The sequence below is a fragment of the Mercenaria mercenaria genome, chromosome 15 (assembly GCF_021730395.1).
Source record: "Mercenaria mercenaria strain notata chromosome 15, MADL_Memer_1, whole genome shotgun sequence".
In the NCBI taxonomy this organism is placed as follows: Eukaryota; Metazoa; Mollusca; class Bivalvia; order Venerida; family Veneridae; genus Mercenaria; species Mercenaria mercenaria.
In genome coordinates this window covers 27,200,627-27,223,100 of record NC_069375.1, presented here as the reverse complement: position 1 = coordinate 27,223,100, position 22,474 = coordinate 27,200,627, and the positions used below count along the sequence as shown (strand labels likewise).

The following is a 22,474-nucleotide window of genomic DNA, read 5'->3' as shown; positions in this document are numbered from 1 at the left end:
TTGCCAACTTCACGCTTTAAATGTCCAATGTCGTTCTCTTATCCAATGTTCAATGTCTAATGTCGAACTTCTCGCCAACTTCACACACTTGTAAATTTTAGGTGTCACCGATATACATTTAGTTTAGCCTTTGTATAGTGTATAATCTTTTAGCATTATAGCAAATACCGTCACATCCGTCCATCATATACCTAGGTTTGCGGTGTAGGGACACTACGTTAATGGAACATGGCTTTTCCTGTTGAATATACATCATTGTTTTTTCCACTTTCCCCAACACCCAACCCATTTATTTCTTATTTTGTATTTTGCATATGATTAAAATGTACTTGTTTGAAGCAACACGTCTCCTGTATTTGTCCGTTACGGTTTCTTTTTGTTGCGATACATGACTCTATGGCTTTGTTTTGGGCGCGATCTGTGCTTCCGGGAAATCTGCATTTACCTTTTATTTTTGGCTCGAATAGCAGTTGCAAGAATAGCCATATTTTATGACAGACACACTAGAATTATTTGCCTCTAAAAACACTATTATACGTGAACATGCATGCATAAATTGTGTTGGACTGTAAAATAATATTGCTTGTTTATTATATATTTTGTAACTTTATGTTAATTTATTGTTTTGCTAACAGGATGGGTTGGTTTCGGTTTATCAGGAAATGGAAACATGTTTCCTGGTGACGTAGCTGTCGGCTGGGTGCTAGATAATGGGACTGTACACTTTTCTGTACGTATTATTTTATGAAAAATGTTACTGAATTACTAAAACAAAACGTTATATTTTATTATGTAAATGAAAATCAAATGAATATTAAATATATAGTAATATTGGATAACTCATTATTTACTGTAAACATACAATGAAAAAAAAAAAATAACGTATGAAATAAATCAATATGATGTAAAACCTCGCAATTTGTAACAGATATCTTGGGCTGAGCGCGAAACTATTGTAACTGTGTATAAATAAAGAACAAGCTACAATAGTTTCGCGCTCAGCTGTGTATAAATAAAGAACAAGCTACAATAGTTTCGCGCTCAGCCCTCGATAAATTCTTGTTGGAAGTGAACTGTCTAAATAAAAATTATATCATAATCTGTGCAAGTACAAAATTAAATTGTAAAAGAATTGTTTAAGATAGTGCAGGTTTCGTCCTTCTAATGAACAACGTTGCAAATATTTTACAGGACCGCCATACAGTGGGGCATAGTATGCCAGTTATGGATAAGTCCCAGGACTGGCATCTGTTATCCGGCGAGGAAAACGATTTTGGTACAGTACTTAAGTTTGTCAGAAAAATCAACACATGCGACGATGCCGAAGACAAAATAATATCTGTACGTATAATCTAACACCACTACGACTAAAATGTGTGAGCATTACATGTTCTTCCGAATCTAAAATGTACAATGGGTAAAGTTTGTTTTTCCACAAACTAGAGCTCGATTAAACTCTGTAGTTTGCCCAAAGCCTTCTATATGATACAGACAATTAAAACATGAGACAGATTTGAACAGCGTTAAATTATCTCGAACACTTTTCAGCATGAGAACAATTATTAAAATCTTTTTCAAACACGGTTTGCATTTAGAAAAAATACTGTATTTAGTATGTAACATTTCGAGCATGTTAATATCCCTATGTTCTATCAAAACTTATTTGATCATAGTCTCATTTGTGTCGTTGCTTAGCTCGAAGCCAAGCATCTGGCATTATAGTTTAGAAATGTTTATGTGTTTGTAATCTAATATTTGAAAACTTGTAACACTGCCAGTAATGGGTTGCAGCCTTTGGGACCAGACTAATTTTGAATTGAAAACCTGTGTATCGGCAGGTAAAAATTAAGAAGAGCTACTGAAATGTGAGAGTTCACTATAATAATAATAATAATAATAATAATAATAATAATAACTTTATTTAAAGAGGATAACATATTTGGCTATAGCCAGTCTAACATATGATCCTCTTACATAATAAGATAAAAATAATCCTAAGTACGAGCCGTGCCATGAGAAAACCAACATAGTGGGTTTGCTACCAGCATCTGCGCAGTCCAGTCAGGATCCATGCTGTTCGCTAACAGTTTCTCCAATTCCAATAGGCTTTAAAAGCGAACAGCATGGATCCTGACCAGACTGCGCGGATGCGCAGGCTGGTCTGGATCCGTGCTGGTCGCAAACCCACTGTGTTGGTTTTCTCATGGCACGGCTCGTATATATTTTCCAAAATACTAAAATACACTTCAAAAGGATTAGAAGTATTGACTATAAATAAAGTTAGGCATACGCACTCGTGAATGCACTCACGCATGCACGCACAAATATAAAGCATGTTAAGTTTTGTATTGAAGGAAACAACTACTCGTTTGATATTTGCTTACGGAAACCACGACCCTGCTGACGAACACTCTATAACATACCATGATACCACCAGAGGAACAAAGAGCGTCTCTTTGCTTATACCGAATACGGCTAAAGACAATCTCCCGACAAACGTCAAACATTATGATTTCTTGAACAATAATGTAAGTAGATGTTCATATACGACTGAAATAGAGTCAGTTGACGTAAGCGTTTTTTTATTGCCCAATTCTACTCGCTTTACTCAATTGATGCAGTGTCGTCGTCGTTGTAATATGAAACAACACAAAACACAGTATCTAGTGATTGACTTTTCTGATGTGGAATCGGGCATCAGGTCTTGTGTGTATTCAATTATATTCTAATTACTTGTAGGGAAATAACGTTGGGAAGTAAAATAACACGTGAAATATGTTAATCAGTGTTTGTATTTTTTCTGTTTTTTTTGGATCATGGATGCCGGTGCTAGGGAGCGTGAGGGGTGTTGCACATTCCATTACCTCTCATGAACAGACTCAGTCAAGTCGAGTCTGTTATTATGTTGCTTGATTGCGTTCTATGCTTCCAAAGGATCTTCTCACAGATTTTATTTACAAAACAGCCAACCCGCTTTTTACTGTTTGGTCACTGTCTTACAAATTACTAAAAGTTTGTTTGTTTTTTTTAATTCAAGATTACATTTCGATCAGCATATTTATATCATATGAAAAATTAAAAAAGTCAGTCATGCACAGATATATAATTCTAATCATTTTACTTCCACGCTCCAATTTTAAGTCATGAAATACGCGTTAATTTATAGTTTGTCAGCTGATTACAAGTTATAGGAATACAGAGATGATGTAGATTTTGTTTTAATTGGAAAATAGTTAAATACCATACAGATATCAAATGAGCCGCGCCATGAGAAAACCAACATAATGGGTTTGCGACCAGCATGGATCCAGACCTAACAGTTTCTTTAATTGTAATAGACTATGAAAGCGAACAGCATGGCTCCTGACCAGACTGCGCGGATGCGCAGGCTGGTCTGGATCCATGCTGGTCGCAAACCCACTATGTTGGTTTTCTCATGGCGCGGCTCAAATAATCTTTTTCGATAGAGCTCGATAACAACGTTTTTTATTGTTATTTTTTCTGTCCCTAGTTTTCGAGTTCTACACATTTTGATGTAGTTTTGTGTAAAAATGGGCCAAAATCGTAAATGAATAAGTTAACATTTTTGCGTTCGGTACATTATTGTCCGGGCTGTAACTCTTCCACCCATAAAGGGATTTTGAAATAACTTGGCATAAATGTTCACCATAATAAGAACCAGACCCCTAGCTCCAAGGTCAAGGTCACACTTAGAGGTCAAAAGTTAAAATGGTCTGTTTCGTATCTGATCCATAACTCTGCCATCCATGAAGGGATTTTGAAACAACATGGCATAAATGAGACGACGTGTCATGCGCAAGACCCAGACCCCTAGCTCCAAGTTCAAGGTCACACTTAGAAGTCAAAGGCTAATCAGGGTATGTTTCGTGTCCGGTCCATAACTCTGCCATTCATTAAGGGATTTTGAAGTTACTTGGCATAAATGTTCCTCATAATGAGACGACGTGCCCTGAGCAAGACCCATATCCCTAGCTTTAAGGTGAAGGTCACACTTAGAGGTCAAATGTTAACATGGTCTGTTTTTTGTCCGGTCCATAACTCTGCCATTGATGAAGGGATTTTGAAATTATTTGGCATAAATGTTCCCTATAATGAAAAGAGGTGTCATGCGCAAGATCCAGACCCCTAGCGCCAAGGTCAAGGTCACACTTAGAAGTCAAAGGTGTTTCTTATCTGGTCCATAACTCTGCCATTTATCATGGGATTTGAAAATAATTTGACGCAAATGTTAATCATATTGAGAAGATATGTCACGCTTATGACCCAGGCCTCTTAGGTCAAGGTCAAGGTCAAGGTCACAAAATGATATGTGATTTTTTTTTGCGCATACAACTGTGGCATTCTTGGGCCCACTTCGGGGGCATTTGTCACCAATAGTGACAGCTCTTGATTTTTGTAATTTTTTTCACAATATTAACAACATTTTATTGTTAAATATCATATATATAAATCTTTTAGTTATATTATGCATTATATACATTTGGTAAAGTATTTAAAGGGCAAGAAATGCCTGACATTGAGTTTTCTATATGAAAGCCATCCTCAAGCCTTTCATAACGCTGAAAGATTTTTTTAAAATCGGACCACTATTAAAAAAGATATGGCAGTTTGACATTTAGAAGAATTGCTGATCAAGGATGCATCTTTTTTAGTGAGTATATGATGACATTTACACACTGCTGTATTCTTTATTTAGAAAATAACCTTTTACATAGTATTTTTGAGTGTAATTGAATGGTAATTTCTTTCATTATGACTGTAAAAGATAGAGTAATTATTTTACAGAAATAAATAAATACAGTTCAAATAGGTATATAGATATTTCATGAATCCGCCATTTATTTCTTGTTGCCCATGGCTGCTATTTTTATCAAATATTTAACTTCTCATAACTTTCTCATCTTTAAAGCTGATTTTAAAAATTATTTCACTTCTCTAAATGATTTAAAAACTTAGAGCAGTCGAAATTAACACAAGAACAACATTCCCTTTCACCTTAAAGTTGTATGTTAGGTTAAAAATAACACCGGCACAATTAAAGTCATACTCGTATAGCGACTTTTCCGGCTTTTGCTGGTGAAGGAAGACTCCAAGTGCCTCCGCACCGGTGACAGGAAAATGTTTCGAAATCAGCGGTGTCCACCACGTAAGCCCCCACCTCCACACCCCCTCGGTGATTTTTAAGATAGTAGCTAAATAATTACTGGCAGGTTAACTGTTTTGTTCAATATATGTATGATAGTTTAACTATTTGTGTATAAGTAATAAATTTGATTGTCAATAACGTATTATAACTCTTTGGCAATGTGTGTAACATGTAAATACAATGTTTCTGTTGTACTTTGTTTTGATTGCAGTCTCTAGAAGAATCCGTCGTTGAGAGTTTACGAACTTGATTGATATAATTGAATCTTAGCCCTTTGTTGTCTTTGTTTCAGTTTTTGGTACCATCAGCAACGACAACATACTTTTGCAGAGGATTCAAAATGCCTATGATTGGGAAACACCATATGATTAAGGTATAACTAGGTCCGGTTAGCGAAATCACGAATATTCAACATATTTTATGTTAAAAATAGTGTATTTGTCATGATTATACCGGCCAAAAACTTGTTTCCTAAAAAAATGTTTTCTATTCGACCTTAATTCCTCTTTAACACAGCTCTGCCTTGTGTAAAAATTATCATGTTTTGATAACTTGCATAACGTATGATATTTTCACATAATTATGAAGAAAATCCGCTCCTGTTAAACAAATGGGTATATACTCGTCTGGAACGGGAGCAATAGAAAGATCTACACTGTTCACCGAAATACTACCTATGATCATGGTATGGACTAGATGAGATAAATGTAAAAAAGACCGTCAGTTTGCCTTTTTTCTTGTACATATATATAACATCATACTTTGGTAGACTCTAGAACACAAACATATTGCCATATATATATTATAGAAATTAGCATTTTACAGGAAATAATAAAGTCTTTTTAAAATGTTATTTTATGTAATACGTTTAGCTTAGCATAATCAGTGTAAAATGATTGAAAAGATATCAAAGATTGATCTGTTTCTGAATGCACAAAGTAAAATTGCAGTTCGAGGCTATTGTGACACCTGGGAACGAGCTCAATATTCACCATATACTACTCTATAGATGTCGAGTTAGCTCCCCTGACTCATATGATGGTAAATCCAATCTTTGTTATGACAAACAAAGAACCCTGCCACAATGATCAAATATGATTGTTGCATGGGCAATTGGTGGAGAGGTAAGACTTAAACGGTACAACTTCCAATAAATTACAAAAGAACATACGAGTGATTTAGTAGCAGTTGAATCTACCTTATACTTTTTATTTGAAATAGATGCTTTATAGGAGAAGAAACGACTGAAGAATTTTAATATTAAACAAATCCAAAAGTGACACGCAGAGCAAGTACAAAATAAAAATGAATGTTACACATTAACTCCTTTGCAAAAATAATCATATGAGCAAACAAATAAAAACACGACGTCATTGTGCTACAATATTGATAAACACGTGTTTTCATAATTTGGTGTTCTATTACCGAATTATTGTGAAAACATGTTTCTTGACAGTTCTTTCACATGATCAGTTTCAAATCAACGCACTGCAGTAAAACGATATCACTTGTCTTGAAATAATTTACCTACGGTTGCTAGTCCACGGCCTGTAAACACTGGCTCGTCCTCTTTGAGGAGATGAATTGAAAAAAGAGCCAATGATACTTCCGAGGAGGCGCTAATGACCGGAACTTTATGCAGAATGTAAACAAAGAAGAAGGGTGAGATGATTGTTTCCTTTCTCAGATAAATTTAAGGCCCTATTTCAAAAAATAGCCAATGTAGTTCCACTCAGAAATGATTATACTTTTTATATATGCAGGCCATTTTGCAAGGTAAATGCATTCCTTGACGTGAGAACTTTTAAAAGTTGGAAAATGGGGCAAGTTCGAACCAAAAGAGGAGATTTACCCATATATTTCGCCCTAATTTACACAAATAAGAGTAAACATACATTGTACCAATTTTTCCCATAATGGTATGTTAAATCTGAATTATTTATGTGTTTTAACGGCGGGTTTTACCCCTCTATGTTCAGTTTTGGCTAAGAGGAGGAGCCAAAGCCTTGGAGGAGGCGCAAATGTCCAGAGTCGGAGCCACTGACCAGTTCTTTTCCTGATTGATTAACACTCGTGTAAAGCGTTTTCGTTCTCGCAATGTAATATCTATTTCGTTTTAATGTTTGTAATTTGATGCTTGATATTGTATCATACTACCCAATTGCACATACTCTACCTAAAATAACAACAGCTGTCCATAAGACAGCGCACTCGACTTTTCTCAGTGCTTGACTCTGAATTAGAGCTTTGCCAGTAAAAACTTTATAAAACTTAAAAATTCTAAGTTAAAAATGGACATAACTCTGTCAAAATTCAAATCGGAGTTATAGGGATTGTTTCTCCTGGTGCAGACTTTGATAGTGAATAACTGTTTTAAGTTTCAAGTCAATAGTTCCATTCACTACTAAATTCGACCAACAAAGATGAGTTTATAAATGTGTGTAAATGTATCAAAGAGGCAATCAAAAAAAGAAATTTGGTTATTATTAATACATTATAAAGAACCCATGTCATTGTATTCTCACTTCCTTTGTTAATTGCATTATATTTGATTATACATTGTATATTATATGTCTAGGTATTGTTTTCTCTTTTCTAGTTAACAACATGTTTGTTACTTTCTTTTAAATTGTATGAACGTGACTATGTATATTGTAATATTGGTGTTTAGACGATGTACGATGTACAAGTCTCAATAAAATTCTGTTCTGTTCTGTTCTGTTTGATAGTAACAATGATATTTGATGCTATCAAAAGGGTTAACCAAAAGGGTTAACCAAAAATTCTCTGTTAAAAAGGGGCATAACTCCATCAAAATTCAAATCAGTTATAGGGATTGTTTCTCCTGGTGTAGACTTTGATAGTAAATAACTATTTTAAATTTAAAGTCAATAGCTTTGATAGTAACAGAGATATTTGACTTTATAAAAAAAGACCAACGGCGACGCCGACTCCGACGGCGGTGCGAGTGCAATAGCTCTACATTTTCTTCGAAAAATCGAGCTAAAAATATATGTGTATGTATCAATGCAACGGCTACATACCCGGTAGTTTAATGTTAAATGGTCAATTTTATTTTAAATGTTTGAAAGGAATCGCAAAGACAGGATGCCCAATTCTGTATGATATTATTACTTTTGTTCGTTCTAGATGAGTCTGTTTAAAAGTAACAACATACATGTTTCCTTATAAACGTTATTTAAGTAAAATTAAAAAATTGTATTTATAATTCTGTAACTGTAAGCTTGGTAACGGTCAGTACACATTCTGACTACGTAGCATTAATTAAAAACAAAGTCTGACATCAAATATTGCCTCAACAGATGGCACCCTATTTACAAACCCCCAGTACTAAATAATAACTTAATATGACTTTGACTGCAGAACGACTGCCAAACGGACAAGGATAAGACAAAACCTATATGCGGTTCGACCGGGGAATAAACATCTAACGTTTTCAGTTTCATTGTTATCGTTAGAACATCTGGGAGAGTATTTTGAGTGTTAGCATTTTCACATATATGTAATCGAATTAAGCAATTTACAAGTAAACAAATATATTTATTTAGCATTTGTAAGTACCTAGTGAAGCACATATTGCAACTGCATTTCAAGACTACCACCAAGTTAACACTAACAATTAAAAAATCCAAAATGCGTCGGACTCGAAAACCTTTGTGCATTAGGAAATATCCCTTACATAGAAAATATCATAATTATACAAGGTATAACGCCATGATATCCCATCATTAGACAAGTGCAAAAGAAAAGAGAAGTGTAAATATCTCGTAATACATTCTAAATGAATAGGATGTTGTTACAATATCATCCATTAGATGTTTGTCACAATCCAAGGGAATCATGATATAGCTCTGGTATGTGAGAATTGATGATACATTAAAAATCTCAATTTCAAAGTGCTTTGGCTCCCACTCCGGTTCTTAGCGCCTCCTCTGCGGCGATGGCTCCTCCACAAGGTGTTAAATGCACATGTACGGGATAAACACGCTAGTAAACCACATAAGTCATGCAGCAGTAAGATATGCTTTTCAGCAAGATTGATGCAGGGACTATAAAATCTTAAATTTGTGTAAATTAGGGCGAAATATATGGGAAAATGTCTACTTTTGGTTTGGACTTGCTCTATTTTCCGACTTTCAAAAGTTCTCACGACAAGGAATGCATTTACCTTGCAAAATGGCCTTCATATATAAAAAGTATAATCATTTCTGAATGGAACTACATTCGCTATTTTTTGAAATAGGGCCTTAAGTTTATCTGAGAAAGGAAACCATCAACTCACCCTTCTTCTTTGTTTACATTTTGCATTAAGTTCCGGTCATTAGCGCCTCCTCGGAAGTATCATTGGCTCTTTTTTCAACTCATCTCCTCAAAGAGGATGAGCCAGTGTTTACAGGCCGTGTAGTCTGTCATTCTGAAGCAGCGCAGTAAAATCTACATGCGGCAGTATTTGATATAGACATTACAGAATACAAAAGAATGTTTACGACAACATAAGCATTTCATTAAAATAATGAGCAGACAGGAAAGACCGTACCACAGTAGGACTTATTTTATGTAATAAAGTATTACACATTTATTGCAGCCATTTTATTTCCCTAATGACCTCGGGTTTTCCGTTGGTGGGCCTGACGATGAATTTTTCTACATCATGGAGACGCATATCGACAATCCAACACGAAAATCTGACATGATTGATAATTCTGGGATTCGGATTACAATAACGCAATCTTTGCGTAAACATGAAGCGGGTATGTTACAGTTGGGTCACCTGGTCGGTTATTCTCAGATCATACCACCAGGCCAAAAACAGCTCTTATCAAAGGGTTACTGTAGCGAAGAATGTGTACGGGAGGTAAATGAACTTTAGTCGATTAACTGCTTTATGATAAAATGATTATATGTGTCTTTTATATTGTTACACCATAATATTATACGATACTTCTTTAAACATTAATCTGTTTTCCATAATATTATATACGATACTTTTTAACATCAGTCTGTTTTCCTGCTATCACAAAATAACATCACATGGAATGTTTGAATATTGAAAATTAGGATTGAGACTCGTGATCTATTCATTTATTTTCTAATGTTTGATTACACGTTTTGTATTTGTATACGTATAGTATGCAACCTCCCTTGTTAAAAGACACAAAATCTACGATTATCCTCCCCAATTCATTGCTTTAAAACTATTTCCCCTGCTAAAAGTTAGGAATGTGGTTTTAAGTACCGTGTAGCGGCTGTGAAATGTTTCCCCGTACTTGGACTCAATGTTGTTATATTCTTTGGTCGTTTGCAATGATGGCGTCCAATCAATTGTATTATGATAGAACTCGACTTAAGCCGGTGTTTGGGGCGTAATTGGTGTTGAACATTTTCTTTACTAATTCAAACCGAGTCTGCTACCATGTTTGCTTGGTTACATTCTGTTTGTCCAAAAGATCTCCTTATATGATTGAACTGAATTGTTGTAGTAAAGATGATTAGTCTTACACAGACTCGTCAGTACTATAGTTGCTTCCCTGTAACAGCAAAACAATGTTTTGAACACAAAATAATATGAAAAAGTATATATTCTAAAAGCTACACCATTTGTCCAGGTGATTTCCGCAGTTTTCCTTTCTCCTCTCCCCAAGAACATAGAAAAGTAAACACAAAAACCAATCATTGATATCCATAAAAACCTACTTCTAGTTGTAGCAATATTTATTGATTCTTGATTCCAGCCACTTTGAAATCTTTATACATTTGTGTTATCTGAACAACAGTTAAATCATTCCTAATCTGACCATTTTTTTCTTTACTTACAGGGATTTCGGCAGAGCAATTTGACAGAGATCAAGATTATCGGTTCAGTGCAGCACTCCCACTTGCTTGGTGTTGGTATGACGACACGTCACTTTAGAAACGGTTCTGAGCTGAAACCGCTAGTGGATGATCCAAACTATGATTTCAATTTTCAGGCAATTCGTGTGTTACCCAAGGAGGTGTCTGTGTATCCTGTATGTTACATTAATTAGGCTATATTGAAAAATTGAAAAATATTCCTTTATTGTCCAGTATACTAGAAACTGTAAAACAGAGTTCATATTGCATTTAACGCATCAACATCATAAGTTTCGTCGTTTCCAGAAGTGGTTGTATATTTCACCCTTTAAGATACTGACGATGTTTGGAAATATTAGATAATAACGTATTAATGGATCATTTTATTATCATCTTACTATGTTCTCAGGGTGATAGTTTTCGAACTGATTGTACCTATGATTCTACCACGAGAACTGGCCTTACCCTTGTAGGTAAACGTTCAATTTTTTAAATATATATTTTTTAATGTAATTACATTCACTCAGTATTCAGATTTGTAGTATATTATTAAATAAAGCACGATGGCTGATTGGTTAAAGAAACATCTAAATGGTTCTTTGAGGTTGTTGAAATAAACAAGCGCTCGAAGAATATAATATACGCTAAATTGTTTTAATATAACAGCTCAAGCATCGTATTATCACAATTTTAATAGCAAAACTTGTTTTTGCAGGGCGGTTTGTCAACCCGGGAAGAGATGTGTCTGACCTTTGCCTACTATTATCCTAGAATGAAACTTGAATATTGTGAATCAGAACCAGCGTTTGACGCTTTTGGAATTGATCCGCAGAATGTATGTTGAATAGCTTTTTTTCTTACAAGGGTATTTAATCTTTTGAATTGGATGCATATATTTGTGAACTGACACTAAGATAATGTCTTATCACATAGGCATAAGGTTGTTGTAATACACTAATGAATTTTGTGTTTTGTTGCAAAATGGCACCGAAGAAAAGTTGTATCATTTTGGTATAGTATGTTTAATTAGCCTTAAAGTTTGTTCTCATTACTTGCCAGTTTCGTCTAATTTACCATTGCGATTGGTAATTTCACTGAGGAGTTATATTTTTAATACTAAACTTACTAACGTCACACTTCATAGCCTTGCATGTAAAAGTATTTGATAGGGCAGTAAGAAATAAATTGAGTTTCCCGGTCATTTAAGGCCCACTGTCATATAATTTGTGTAATTAATGTACTGGATGAACTGACCATATCAGGACCTTCTTATTGTTATCATACAGCATATGTATGAAGTCATCATTTATTTTCAGTTGTTTCACGACCTGTCTATGTTAGACTGGACCAACAAAACCACAGTAGACTGGGCACTTTCTACCATAAACAAGGGCAAAATCCGTCAAGAATGCGGCGGAGAAAAATTTCAGGTAATGGTTCATGTTTGTGCATAAATAATACTCTCACTTTAAGATAAATGATGTTGTACGTATCGGTGTTAATAATTCTATAATATTAAACGATACTGGTATATGATGTAATGGATCATTTGCCGTATGATTTTTTTTTACAAAATAAGTTATAAAACATACCCGAAAAAATGTCATGGTTTATGTAACATTTCTTTAAATTTTATGCTATTAGTTTTAAAAGTTTATGTTTCAAATTTATTCCCTTTCCAAGTGTTAAGTGCTATTTAAGTGTGATAAAAGCATAGCATGTCGGTAGCTAGTGTGTCTTATTTTATTTTCATTTCTATCTAATTTGTATTTGAATGGAATTCACTTTATATACACGCTTGAATGTCTCATTTATATGCAGATCACAAAACGTATTTACATGTATCCAACCATGCATATATAAATGATAAATGATTGTAATTAAATTTAATTGTATTCAATAACAGTTATTGCTCTTTGCTGACGGTGAAAACTATTTTAATTTTTAATTTTCAGCACCAGGCTACCCAGTTCTACCACCCGACTGAGCCCGCCCACCCTTACGTGCCACCACCAGCAAACTGCTCCTAAATGACGTACAAATTACACATTGAATTAACATCATGATTTGTGTTAATAAATGTTAACATGTTCATTCTCAAATACACTGGATTTCATGTGGTTATGTTTCCCCTTATTCTTGTTTTTCCCAATAATCTGATGCATGTTAGGGATTAACATGGTGGAGATAATTTTTATTTGCACCGTCTATGACTTTGGAACATAGTGGCGGTTAAGAGTGATCATATGTCTGTGCTTTTTGTCACCAATGGTTCCAAAAAGGAGCACACTGTGTTTCTTCAAATGTTAATTCGTCAGTTTTGTTTTGTTTACTCTATGTTTGTGTTTACGTGCCGCGTTTCTGTTTTGTGTTTGCGTATCCATGTATGTAATACTGTAGATTGTGGGTTGCAGGTAGTGCTCTCTTTGGACGTGGCCTTTTCTTTTTGATATTCACCCTTTTTCAATAAGTGCTAACTTTTAAGTGGCACCGAATAGGGCAAATCCATTTCATTTTTTCATCATTCTTAAATGACAGCAAACGGGATTTGATACCAGCTTACCATCGATGAATTTAGAGCATTCTTAAATGACAGCAAACGGAATTTGATACCAGCTTACCATCGATGAATTTAGAGCATTCTTAAATGACAGCAAACGGGAGTATATACCAGCTTACCATCGATGAATTTAGAGCATTCTTAAATGACAGCAAACGGGATTTGATACCAGCTTACCATCGATGAATTTAGAGCAAGATATGTTCATCAAAATTGTGACCTATATCCACTTTTGTCAGGTCAAAGCTCCAATCATCCTTTATGACGTCCTAGCAGTTACCAAGCCTTTTCTTAACGAAAACCACTTAAAAATTTCTGAGTTCATCGATATGATTTCTTTTCTCTCACAGCAAATTCCTATTTACGGAAGATGAAAATTCGATCGCGTACGGAATTCGCGAGGTGGAAACCATATTTTTTGCGCAAGTTATAATATATAGGAAAAATGCCCACATTTCTTGATCTGATTCAGTAGTTCCTGTGACGAAGAATTTAATTTCCCGAAAATTAAAGAGCACTAAATACATTTATACAACATACTGCATTTGAATAAATTAACTATATCGAAATCATATTTAATACATACAAAAATCGAAGACATATTTGAAAGTCACCGTTAAAATATGCGTCCTATAATTTATGTTCGATAATCATTGGTTGAACCACAACACATGTTATGCCTACGTCAACAATTAAAATGGCTGAAAACGGTTAATCCTGGTGGGAAGCATTTCAGTGAACCAAAAGCATAATTTTTATGAAAGATGGTTATGTCTTCGATTATCGAACACATGTAGCAGTATGTATTAAATATTATCGAACACATAAAGTAACATGCATTAAGCAAGTCTTCGATTATTGGACACACATTTAGAAGTTTGTACCAAATATGTCTTTGATTATTGAACGCATATATACAATAATGTATCAGATATGTTTTCGGTTATTGAACATATAAATATAGTTAAAAACAAGGTCTTTGAGATAATCAAATACATTTTGTTTTTATCATCGAACAAACGTAACATGAAAATAAATATTTGTATGCGATAAGTGGACAAACATATAAACAATTAATTTAACGCATATGTGTATAGTTTTACCTAGCAATTACCCATCAAATGGCTATATCTCAGCAACTACTGATGGTATTAATTTGAAAATTTACGTAACTATGTCATCAGGTTGACCCAGACAATCAGTGTAGATAACAATGCACTTATTTTTTATCAGATTACCTCCCCTGGTTTTAATCAAAATGGATTTATCTCAGTAAGTACTTAAGGACTCATTTGAAATTTCATTATTTCTTTAGTTGGACTCAGACAATCAGGGTGGATAACTATGGACTGATTTTATGGCAAATTACCTCCTTTTTTTCAAATTAAAAAGAATATATATATCAGTAACTAATAAAGATACTGATTTGAAATTTCATTTATGCCATCAGATGGACTTGGACAATCAGGATTAATAACTATTGACTGAATTCAAGACAAATTACCTCCCTTTATCATGCCTCAAACCTACTTTTGGGGGCATACTGGAGTCACTTTAAGATTGTCAAATGCTTTCTCGAAATCAGCGAAAACTAAAACGGCTTCCTGTACACATTCTGAACTTTCCATTTGTTCAAGAACTTCAAAAATAATTCGAATGTTTTCTCCTTTGTGTCGCCATTTCATAAAGCCTGACTGACAATTGTTTATAATTGATGGTAAAACATTCTTTATTCTATTAGTTATTACTTTAGCCATTGTTTTGTAATCCGTATTCAGCAGACTAATGGGTCGCCAGTTCCCGATATGTGTTGCATCCTTGGTTGGTTTCAGTAGAAGTGTTATTATACTTTGTGTTTGTAAGTCTGTTAAAAAGTTAGTTTCATTTATATAGTGTTGTTTTAAATTTTTCCAAAATATTTTTAAAAACTCTGTTGTTAAACCATCAGATCTTGGACTTTTATTGTGCCCCCACCCCCTATGAATGGTGGATGCATATTGTTTGGTCTTGTCCGTGCGTCCGTCCTTGTGTGCGTGCGTCCGTCCGTCCGAAAAAGGTTTGTGACGCGTCTAGCGCAAAAAGTGTTTAATATAAATTGATTAAACCTTGCATGAATCTTAATCATGATATTAACTTGTAGACGTCCTATTTTTCCTCTGGCTCCGCCTCCTAATTTTAGAGTTATGACCCTTGAAATAGTCAAAAATGCACCTTTTTAACTTGTGACGCGCCTAGCTTAAAAACTATTTGATATAAATTAATAGAAATTTGCAAGAGTCTTTAATATGGTTTACACTTGCGCACCTTATATTTGTCATCTGGCTCCACCCCTATTTCCAAAGTTATGGCCTCTGAAATAGTCAAAGACGCACATTTTCACATAATGGCGTGCCTAGCTCAAAAAGTATTTGATGTAAATTCACGAAACCTTGCATGAGTCTTTATCATGGTGTGACCTTGCACACTTGGCGCTAATTACAGTTCCGGCCCTTGAAATAGCCAAAACAGTTTTCTTTTTGCTTGTGATGCTCATAATTCAAATCCTTTACCCCCTAAAGACCGCAAACATCTGAATTAGTGCCCATTATTCGTGACAAATATACCAGTGGTGATATCGGGAAGTAATAAGGCGATGTATAATAACACGTCTTTATCACATGTTTGACGTCGCGGGAGTGTAATAAAGCCATTAAATAAATAGAGAATAATAGGTTAGTGCCGTAGATGAGAAAGTTTATCTGGCGAGGTGGAGGAGGTTATCGGGTGAGCTTTATTTATTCTATTTATCTTGTCATTACTTCATTTTCCGATATTTGGCAATTCATTTTACAAAAATAAGTGTGCGACAACCGCTTTAATGACGTCATATTCGTAATGACGTCACTTATATAATGACGTGATTATTGGCAAAATCGCAATAACTTCTTCGTTTTTGAATAAAAACTCATTATTTGACCACTCATTTTCTTAGTTCGGACATTTCCAACACAATGATGATGGTTTCGTTGCAAAATTTCTTATGACAACAATATCGATCATAAGGTCACATGATCAACTGACCGTATATCACTGGTCACATGATCAACTGACGGTATATCAAGAAAGATATACGGCACCCTGATATCGGGTCGAAAATACTGCAAGTGACAGGATAAAAATGATTATTGCATACCAGACGGGGATTTCCGGTATTTTTACCGGTGCTGGAAAAATCCATCTTACACCCCGGGGTGTAAGATGACTCTCGTGCTTTAAATGACGTATTACGAACTACATATATGTAGAAGATTTATGTAGTTATTTATATTTTATTTCGAAAAACGGGAAAAAATCCAATACCTTGACAGTTCCTCTTTTTCCTGATAGTATATTTCTCGATTCAAAACACGTTATTTTATCAAAAATTCATAACGTTACGCTGCAACTGATAAAACAAAACCGGAACTAAACACTGTTATTTGTCTTTGAAACGTCATGACGTCTTTCCTGTTTACGGACGTTGGTTTCCCGCGCTTTGTTTAAATATGCTGCTATAAGAAATAGTTCTAAAAAGAAAGCCTTTCGACTGACTTTATTTTTATTATTATATCTTGATATCGGTATGCAAGAAAAAGATTCTTTCACTGGTTATAGGTGCAGATGGGAATATCCGGCTCTCGGGTAACTGTTTAGGCGGTAACTCGGTAGGAACCTCGTTACCGCCTAAACAGTTACCCTCGAGGTCGGAAATTCCATCTGCACCTATAACCAGTGAAAGAATCTTATTTATTTTATGTTTTTCGGTGGTTTATCGAAATATAACGGTGAATTATATCCTGATAAACTCACTGGCCAATCAGTGAAAATTATCTAATCTGATATCCGGATTAACGTCAAAAAGTTTACCGAGCGTACTGAAAGCCGGAAACAATATGACGATGACGTCGTTAAAATGACGTCATCTTTGCGATGCTTCCTCATAAAATTTCCCGCAAATTTCGACATTTTATTGAAATAAACACAACAAAAGTAGAGTTTTAGACATAAAATAAACAGAAAAATTGTTGGTATCGATGTAATATCACGGTAATTTCACTCGTGAACACCAAAAGTTGTTATTTTCACTCGTGGCTGCGCCACTCGTGAAAATATCACTTTTGGTGCCCACTCGGTGAAATTATAACGTGATATTACACCGAAACCAACAATTATCCTCTATATAATACACTAGTGTAATAAAGCTTTGACGTCGACGTCATTTATAGTATAGGAGACGTTGGTCAGATTGGCTTGTTTATATAGTGAAAGAAAGTAGAAGTTTTGATGTTTCGACAGGAAAGGCTAACATGTGATAAAAAGAATATTACATTTGTGACTTTCCACATTGAATTTATTAAACTCGTTGAATAAAATTGATAAAATGCTCGGCAGAGCCTCGCATTTTATTATTTTATTCAACTCGTTTAATAAATTCAATATGGAAAGACACTCATGTAATATCCTCTATTTATAGGTTCGTACCTTTATTGTATATATATTGAGAATATTAGGTTACTGTCTTTCTTAACTTAAGTTTATCCACCGAGTTGGAGAAAGGTTTATCCACCCGAGGCTTGCCGAGGGGGACAAACCTTTCGGAGACGAGGTGGATAAACTTAAGTTAAGAAAGACAGTAACCTAATATTCTATTTATCCTACAGTCGATAAAATCTGTGTATAACATATATTTACTCTCAAAATGTTTTTTTCTGTACAAAAATAATCCAGAATTTCACTCACTTGTGAATTCCTACGCCCTTCAACCCCTTGTCTGCTTGATCCAGTTACACACGATTCCTTACAATAAAACATTATTTCATACCTCATACTTTGCCTTCTGAAGTTCTGTGTATTATAAATCATCGGTGCTAACAGGGCATTCACGTACAAAACAAGCAGAATGGTTTTGACTCGGATAAAATACAGCCGAAAACCACGCTTGAGATGAATTCAAATGCCCGCAGTCTTAAATTTACTCCATTTTCGTACAATACAATGTGAGGTAATGAAATTCCTTCCACTATGAATGGTTTAGATACAATAATTACAATAAACGACTGCTTAAATCTGGTTATTTGTGTAAATTTCTAACTGAAAATGAGTGAACGCCAAATATACAAAGTCAAGGTCGATTCACACAGACTTTAAAAACCGTCACCGTACCATACCGTATGGAGGTTTACTAGGATAGAGTGAACCAATTTTTTATTATTGTATGTTTTTACAGTGGCTGTCCTTATAAAATGATGAAATGTTTGCGCTTCGAACTCTTGGTCCAGTTTACATTACCTATAGCACATATACTTGAAACAATAGTCCGTCAGTTGCATTGACGGTATAAACCTGCATTGACTGAATAAACCTCAAGTTTACACGGCAGGCAGATATCGGCCTGATAAATGCATAGTGGTAGGATAAATATATTTATCTTGCCTCCTACAAGTTTCTTGCATTTCTATTGGTCAATAGACGTCACGTGGAGACAGGATATATTCCATATATCCTGCTAGTATATTTCAGATATGAATTTTGATTAAAACAAAATGGCTGCCACACTGCTGGCTTAATTGAATCAAGCCAGATTATTTGTTAGCTCCAGTGATAGTATCGTTTCCGAGAGTAAATTTAGTGTTTCCTTGCCGATTTCATGCTACTTAAGTTGAGGCTCATGAAGTTTGACAAAAGTTAGCTGTAAAAGCGGAATAACTCTGTATGGAATACTGTACACGGACGTTGAAATCTTGTTTTGGAAGTTAAATAGTTAAATTATCGTGAAATAAAGGAATTGACATATTTGTTACTCAGCAGTTTGTTGTAGGGTCATTTAATCTACGTGCAAGATAAATGATTTAACAGGAAACCGGATGAAAACCGAAGTATGATCAAGACATTTATGACATCGTCACTGATCGTGATATCCGGTAACTTTCGAAGGGATGGAACAAGAAGTTTTTTAGTGTTTCTAATCTAAACCAGTTCATAACCTGTGTAAATGAGCTTTTGTGTTTTGTGATTTAACCAAAACACAGGTCATTGTGCATTTTATGGCTGGTGTAAATCAACTAGTGATGACCAAACAAATGATTTGTAGGATTCCAGTCTGCACTGTAAGTAGTTTTGTTAATTTACAAAATGTGTTGATTATAGCATGTAAGTAAAGGGTAGTCGGCAAGATAAAATCGTTACACTGCTTGTTGGTGACAGGATACGGGATATAAGCTCGAGCCTGATATGGATTTTCGAGACAGCGTATATCCCGTATCCTGTCACCAACAAGCAGTGTAACTAATAATATACAAACGTAAGAAGGAAGTGACGTCTAAGTCGTAACGTACAAATAGCGATAGACGTCACGCGCATAAGAGCGCCAACGTATATTCTTGACATTGGGGGCCGCAAAATGATATGAAATACAGCCTTTATCTTCTGAAATACATCGCGGAATAAACTGATCAAATTTGCATGAGAATAGTTTCTGGTGAGTCTCTTTGCATTGATTATATTTTTACTCTTATTGCACTTCTAATGGGTAAAGTTTAATGATAGCTCTGTTTGTAACACCATTGTTCGTTCTGATTTTCGCGGCACGTACAAGACCATCTTTTCCAGTTATAAGGTCTTCTACAACTGCTAATTTCCATTGAGAACGTGATTTTTCGTCATGGACTTGAACAACATCTCCTACCCTTATCGTCTGATGATTGTTTCCTGTCGTTTGGTGGTTCTCACGTAAGGCAGTGAGATACTTGCGCCTCCATTTTTCCCGGAAGCTGTAAATAAGATTCTTCTGGACCCTTGCTCGTTTCGTTATTCCTGATGTATCACTAAGTATTGGATTAGTGATCTGTGTATCGGTTACGTCTTGATATGGTAACGTGGTCAATCTTCGGTCGTAAAGTAGATGGGCTGGCGAAAGAGGATCTGGATCTGTGGAATCGGAAGTGACGTATGTAAGTGGCCTATCATTCCGTCACAACTGTTTGCAGTGTTTCGTAAGTTATATACGTTCGACCAAGTACTTTTTTCAATGATCTTTTTGTTAAACCAATAAGCCTTTCCCACCATCCGCCATACCAAGGTGCACGTTTAGGAATAAATTGCCACTTTGTACCCTTGTGGCTGAGTGTTTCTTGAAGTGACTCTGATTCAAACAGACGTTTAATATGTTTGGACGCAGCCATGTAAGTCGAAGCATTGTCTGATATCATGATTTTTGGCTGCAAAATCTCCTGAATGCTTGTAAAAATGATTCTTCTGATAAGTCAGGCACAACTTCTAGTTAAACGGCTCTGGCCGATGCACAAGTAAACAGGCAGATGTAGGCTTTAGTTTCGCATCCGGTATTATCTCTCACGTACAAAGCGCCGGTAAAGGCTGATCACTACCAAACAGAATGTAAGCCTCCGCAGGTCACAAGTAGTCCAAATATAAATAGTACTAATCTTTTTTCCTTTCCTAGTGCATTTTCTCGACAGCAACGTGCTTACTTTTACTCTACCGCGTTTCAGTATGTATCACTTTGCATTCTATTGAAATCGGCATGTTCCTATCGCATGCTAGATAAAAATGGCGGCGTAAGAATTTAATGTCTCGAAAAGAGAGATTGAAAGAAGCGAAAAATAGTAATTTCAGCGGGTTGTATTTAACGAACTGTAGTTTTCTTATATAAAAGTTAACACCCCCTTTTCTTTTTGTTTTTCTAAAGTAGCGATCTAGTTCTTTATGGGAATATAAGTCTCTGAAAATCTGATATGCTAGAAAATGTCAAAAACTGTTATGAAGTAAGTGGATTTTATATGAAATAAAGAACAGCTGGATTTAGTGGTGTTCAGCCTAAAGTCAACTCCTGTGCCTGAGAATGGTGGAGCATCGTCGACTCTATATCTAGTTAGAGGTGGTGGATCTGGGGCGTTGTATGGTTTCCCTTCCGTTTTCCGGCAAATAACACACTTCCTGAGTATGGCACGAACTCTCTGGCGAATCGAGGGAATCCAGTATTTTTGACGTAGATAATTAATCGTATCACTCACTCCAGCATGTAATTGTATTTCATGAGCGTCCAGTATTACAAGAGTCACTGTCGTTAAAATGATAGGAACTTGGTTGACATTGCATTCAGCTGGGTTTGAGGTATTCGACTTGGCCAAAATATTTAGGAATTAGACCAATGTTTTGTGTAATAAAATTAGTTAGGAATTATAACGTTAGTAAGACAATTTGGTACATATGTAGCTTGTATTTTTGTTCAGGCCATTTTGACTGTCGTATTTCAAGAATACCTGCATGTAGGTATGATACATTGCAACTAAACATGGTTTATAAGTAAAATGTTGAGAGATAATGTCGTTTGCATATTACGCTGTTTGGAACTATAGCAGCCATTACTTCAGGATGGTGATATTCATGTACTGTTTGTTTCGGGATTGATATTGTACCACAATTTGTACAGAATCCATGGATAAGGTTAATTCAGTAAGGTTAGGATCAGATATGGGTATTATAGCAAAAGTAGGTTGATAAAATTAAATAGATGCTGCCAGTGATTTATTGTCATGTTTACAAGACATTTTCTTTTCTTTACTTTCATACAGCTGTATTCTCCATAGCCGACAGCTGACTTCAACGACTGCCTATTACAAATACAGTCGACAGTCACTTTTTTCGACCATGCCTATTTAATGGCTAATATATTTTTTTCAGAAAGAACGTAGAACCCGGAAACTTCACACAGGTGTTCCGAAAGGACACATCTCTTAAATCAAATGATAAAAATATTCACAGGTTGTTCATAAACAAAACAATTTGCGCAAAACTTCGGTTTTGGCTCATTTTTTCAAACTGAAGAAGTTGTTAAGGAATTTCTTAAAACATAACGA

The 22,474-nt window shown here is 35.2% G+C and overlaps 1 protein-coding gene across 1 annotated transcript; it reads left to right on the top strand.

The window, feature by feature from the left end:
• Positions 1-629: 629 nt before the first annotated feature.
• Positions 630-13,140, top strand: LOC123551233 (DBH-like monooxygenase protein 1). Its single transcript, XM_053524855.1, has 11 exons — positions 630-730; positions 1,192-1,341; positions 2,355-2,528; positions 5,460-5,540; positions 6,118-6,291; positions 9,774-10,043; positions 11,005-11,196; positions 11,430-11,489; positions 11,736-11,855; positions 12,337-12,450; positions 12,976-13,140. Exons 5-11 carry the CDS (start codon positions 6,262-6,264, stop codon positions 13,048-13,050), a joined length of 861 nt encoding a protein of 286 aa, XP_053380830.1. The 5' UTR covers positions 630-730; positions 1,192-1,341; positions 2,355-2,528; positions 5,460-5,540; positions 6,118-6,261; the 3' UTR covers positions 13,051-13,140.
• Positions 13,141-22,474: the final 9,334 nt, after the last annotated feature.

Bases quoted from the DNA above. Each gene is read 5' to 3' on its own strand.
- LOC123551233 (XM_053524855.1), top strand. From the start codon at position 6,262: ATGATTGTTGCATGGGCAATTGGTGGAGAG. The intron at 10,044-11,004 runs GTAAATGAACTT...CTTTACTTACAG, and splicing joins GCGAAGAATGTGTACGGGAG to GGATTTCGGCAGAGCAATTT. The intron at 11,197-11,429 runs GTATGTTACATT...CTATGTTCTCAG, and splicing joins AGGAGGTGTCTGTGTATCCT to GGTGATAGTTTTCGAACTGA.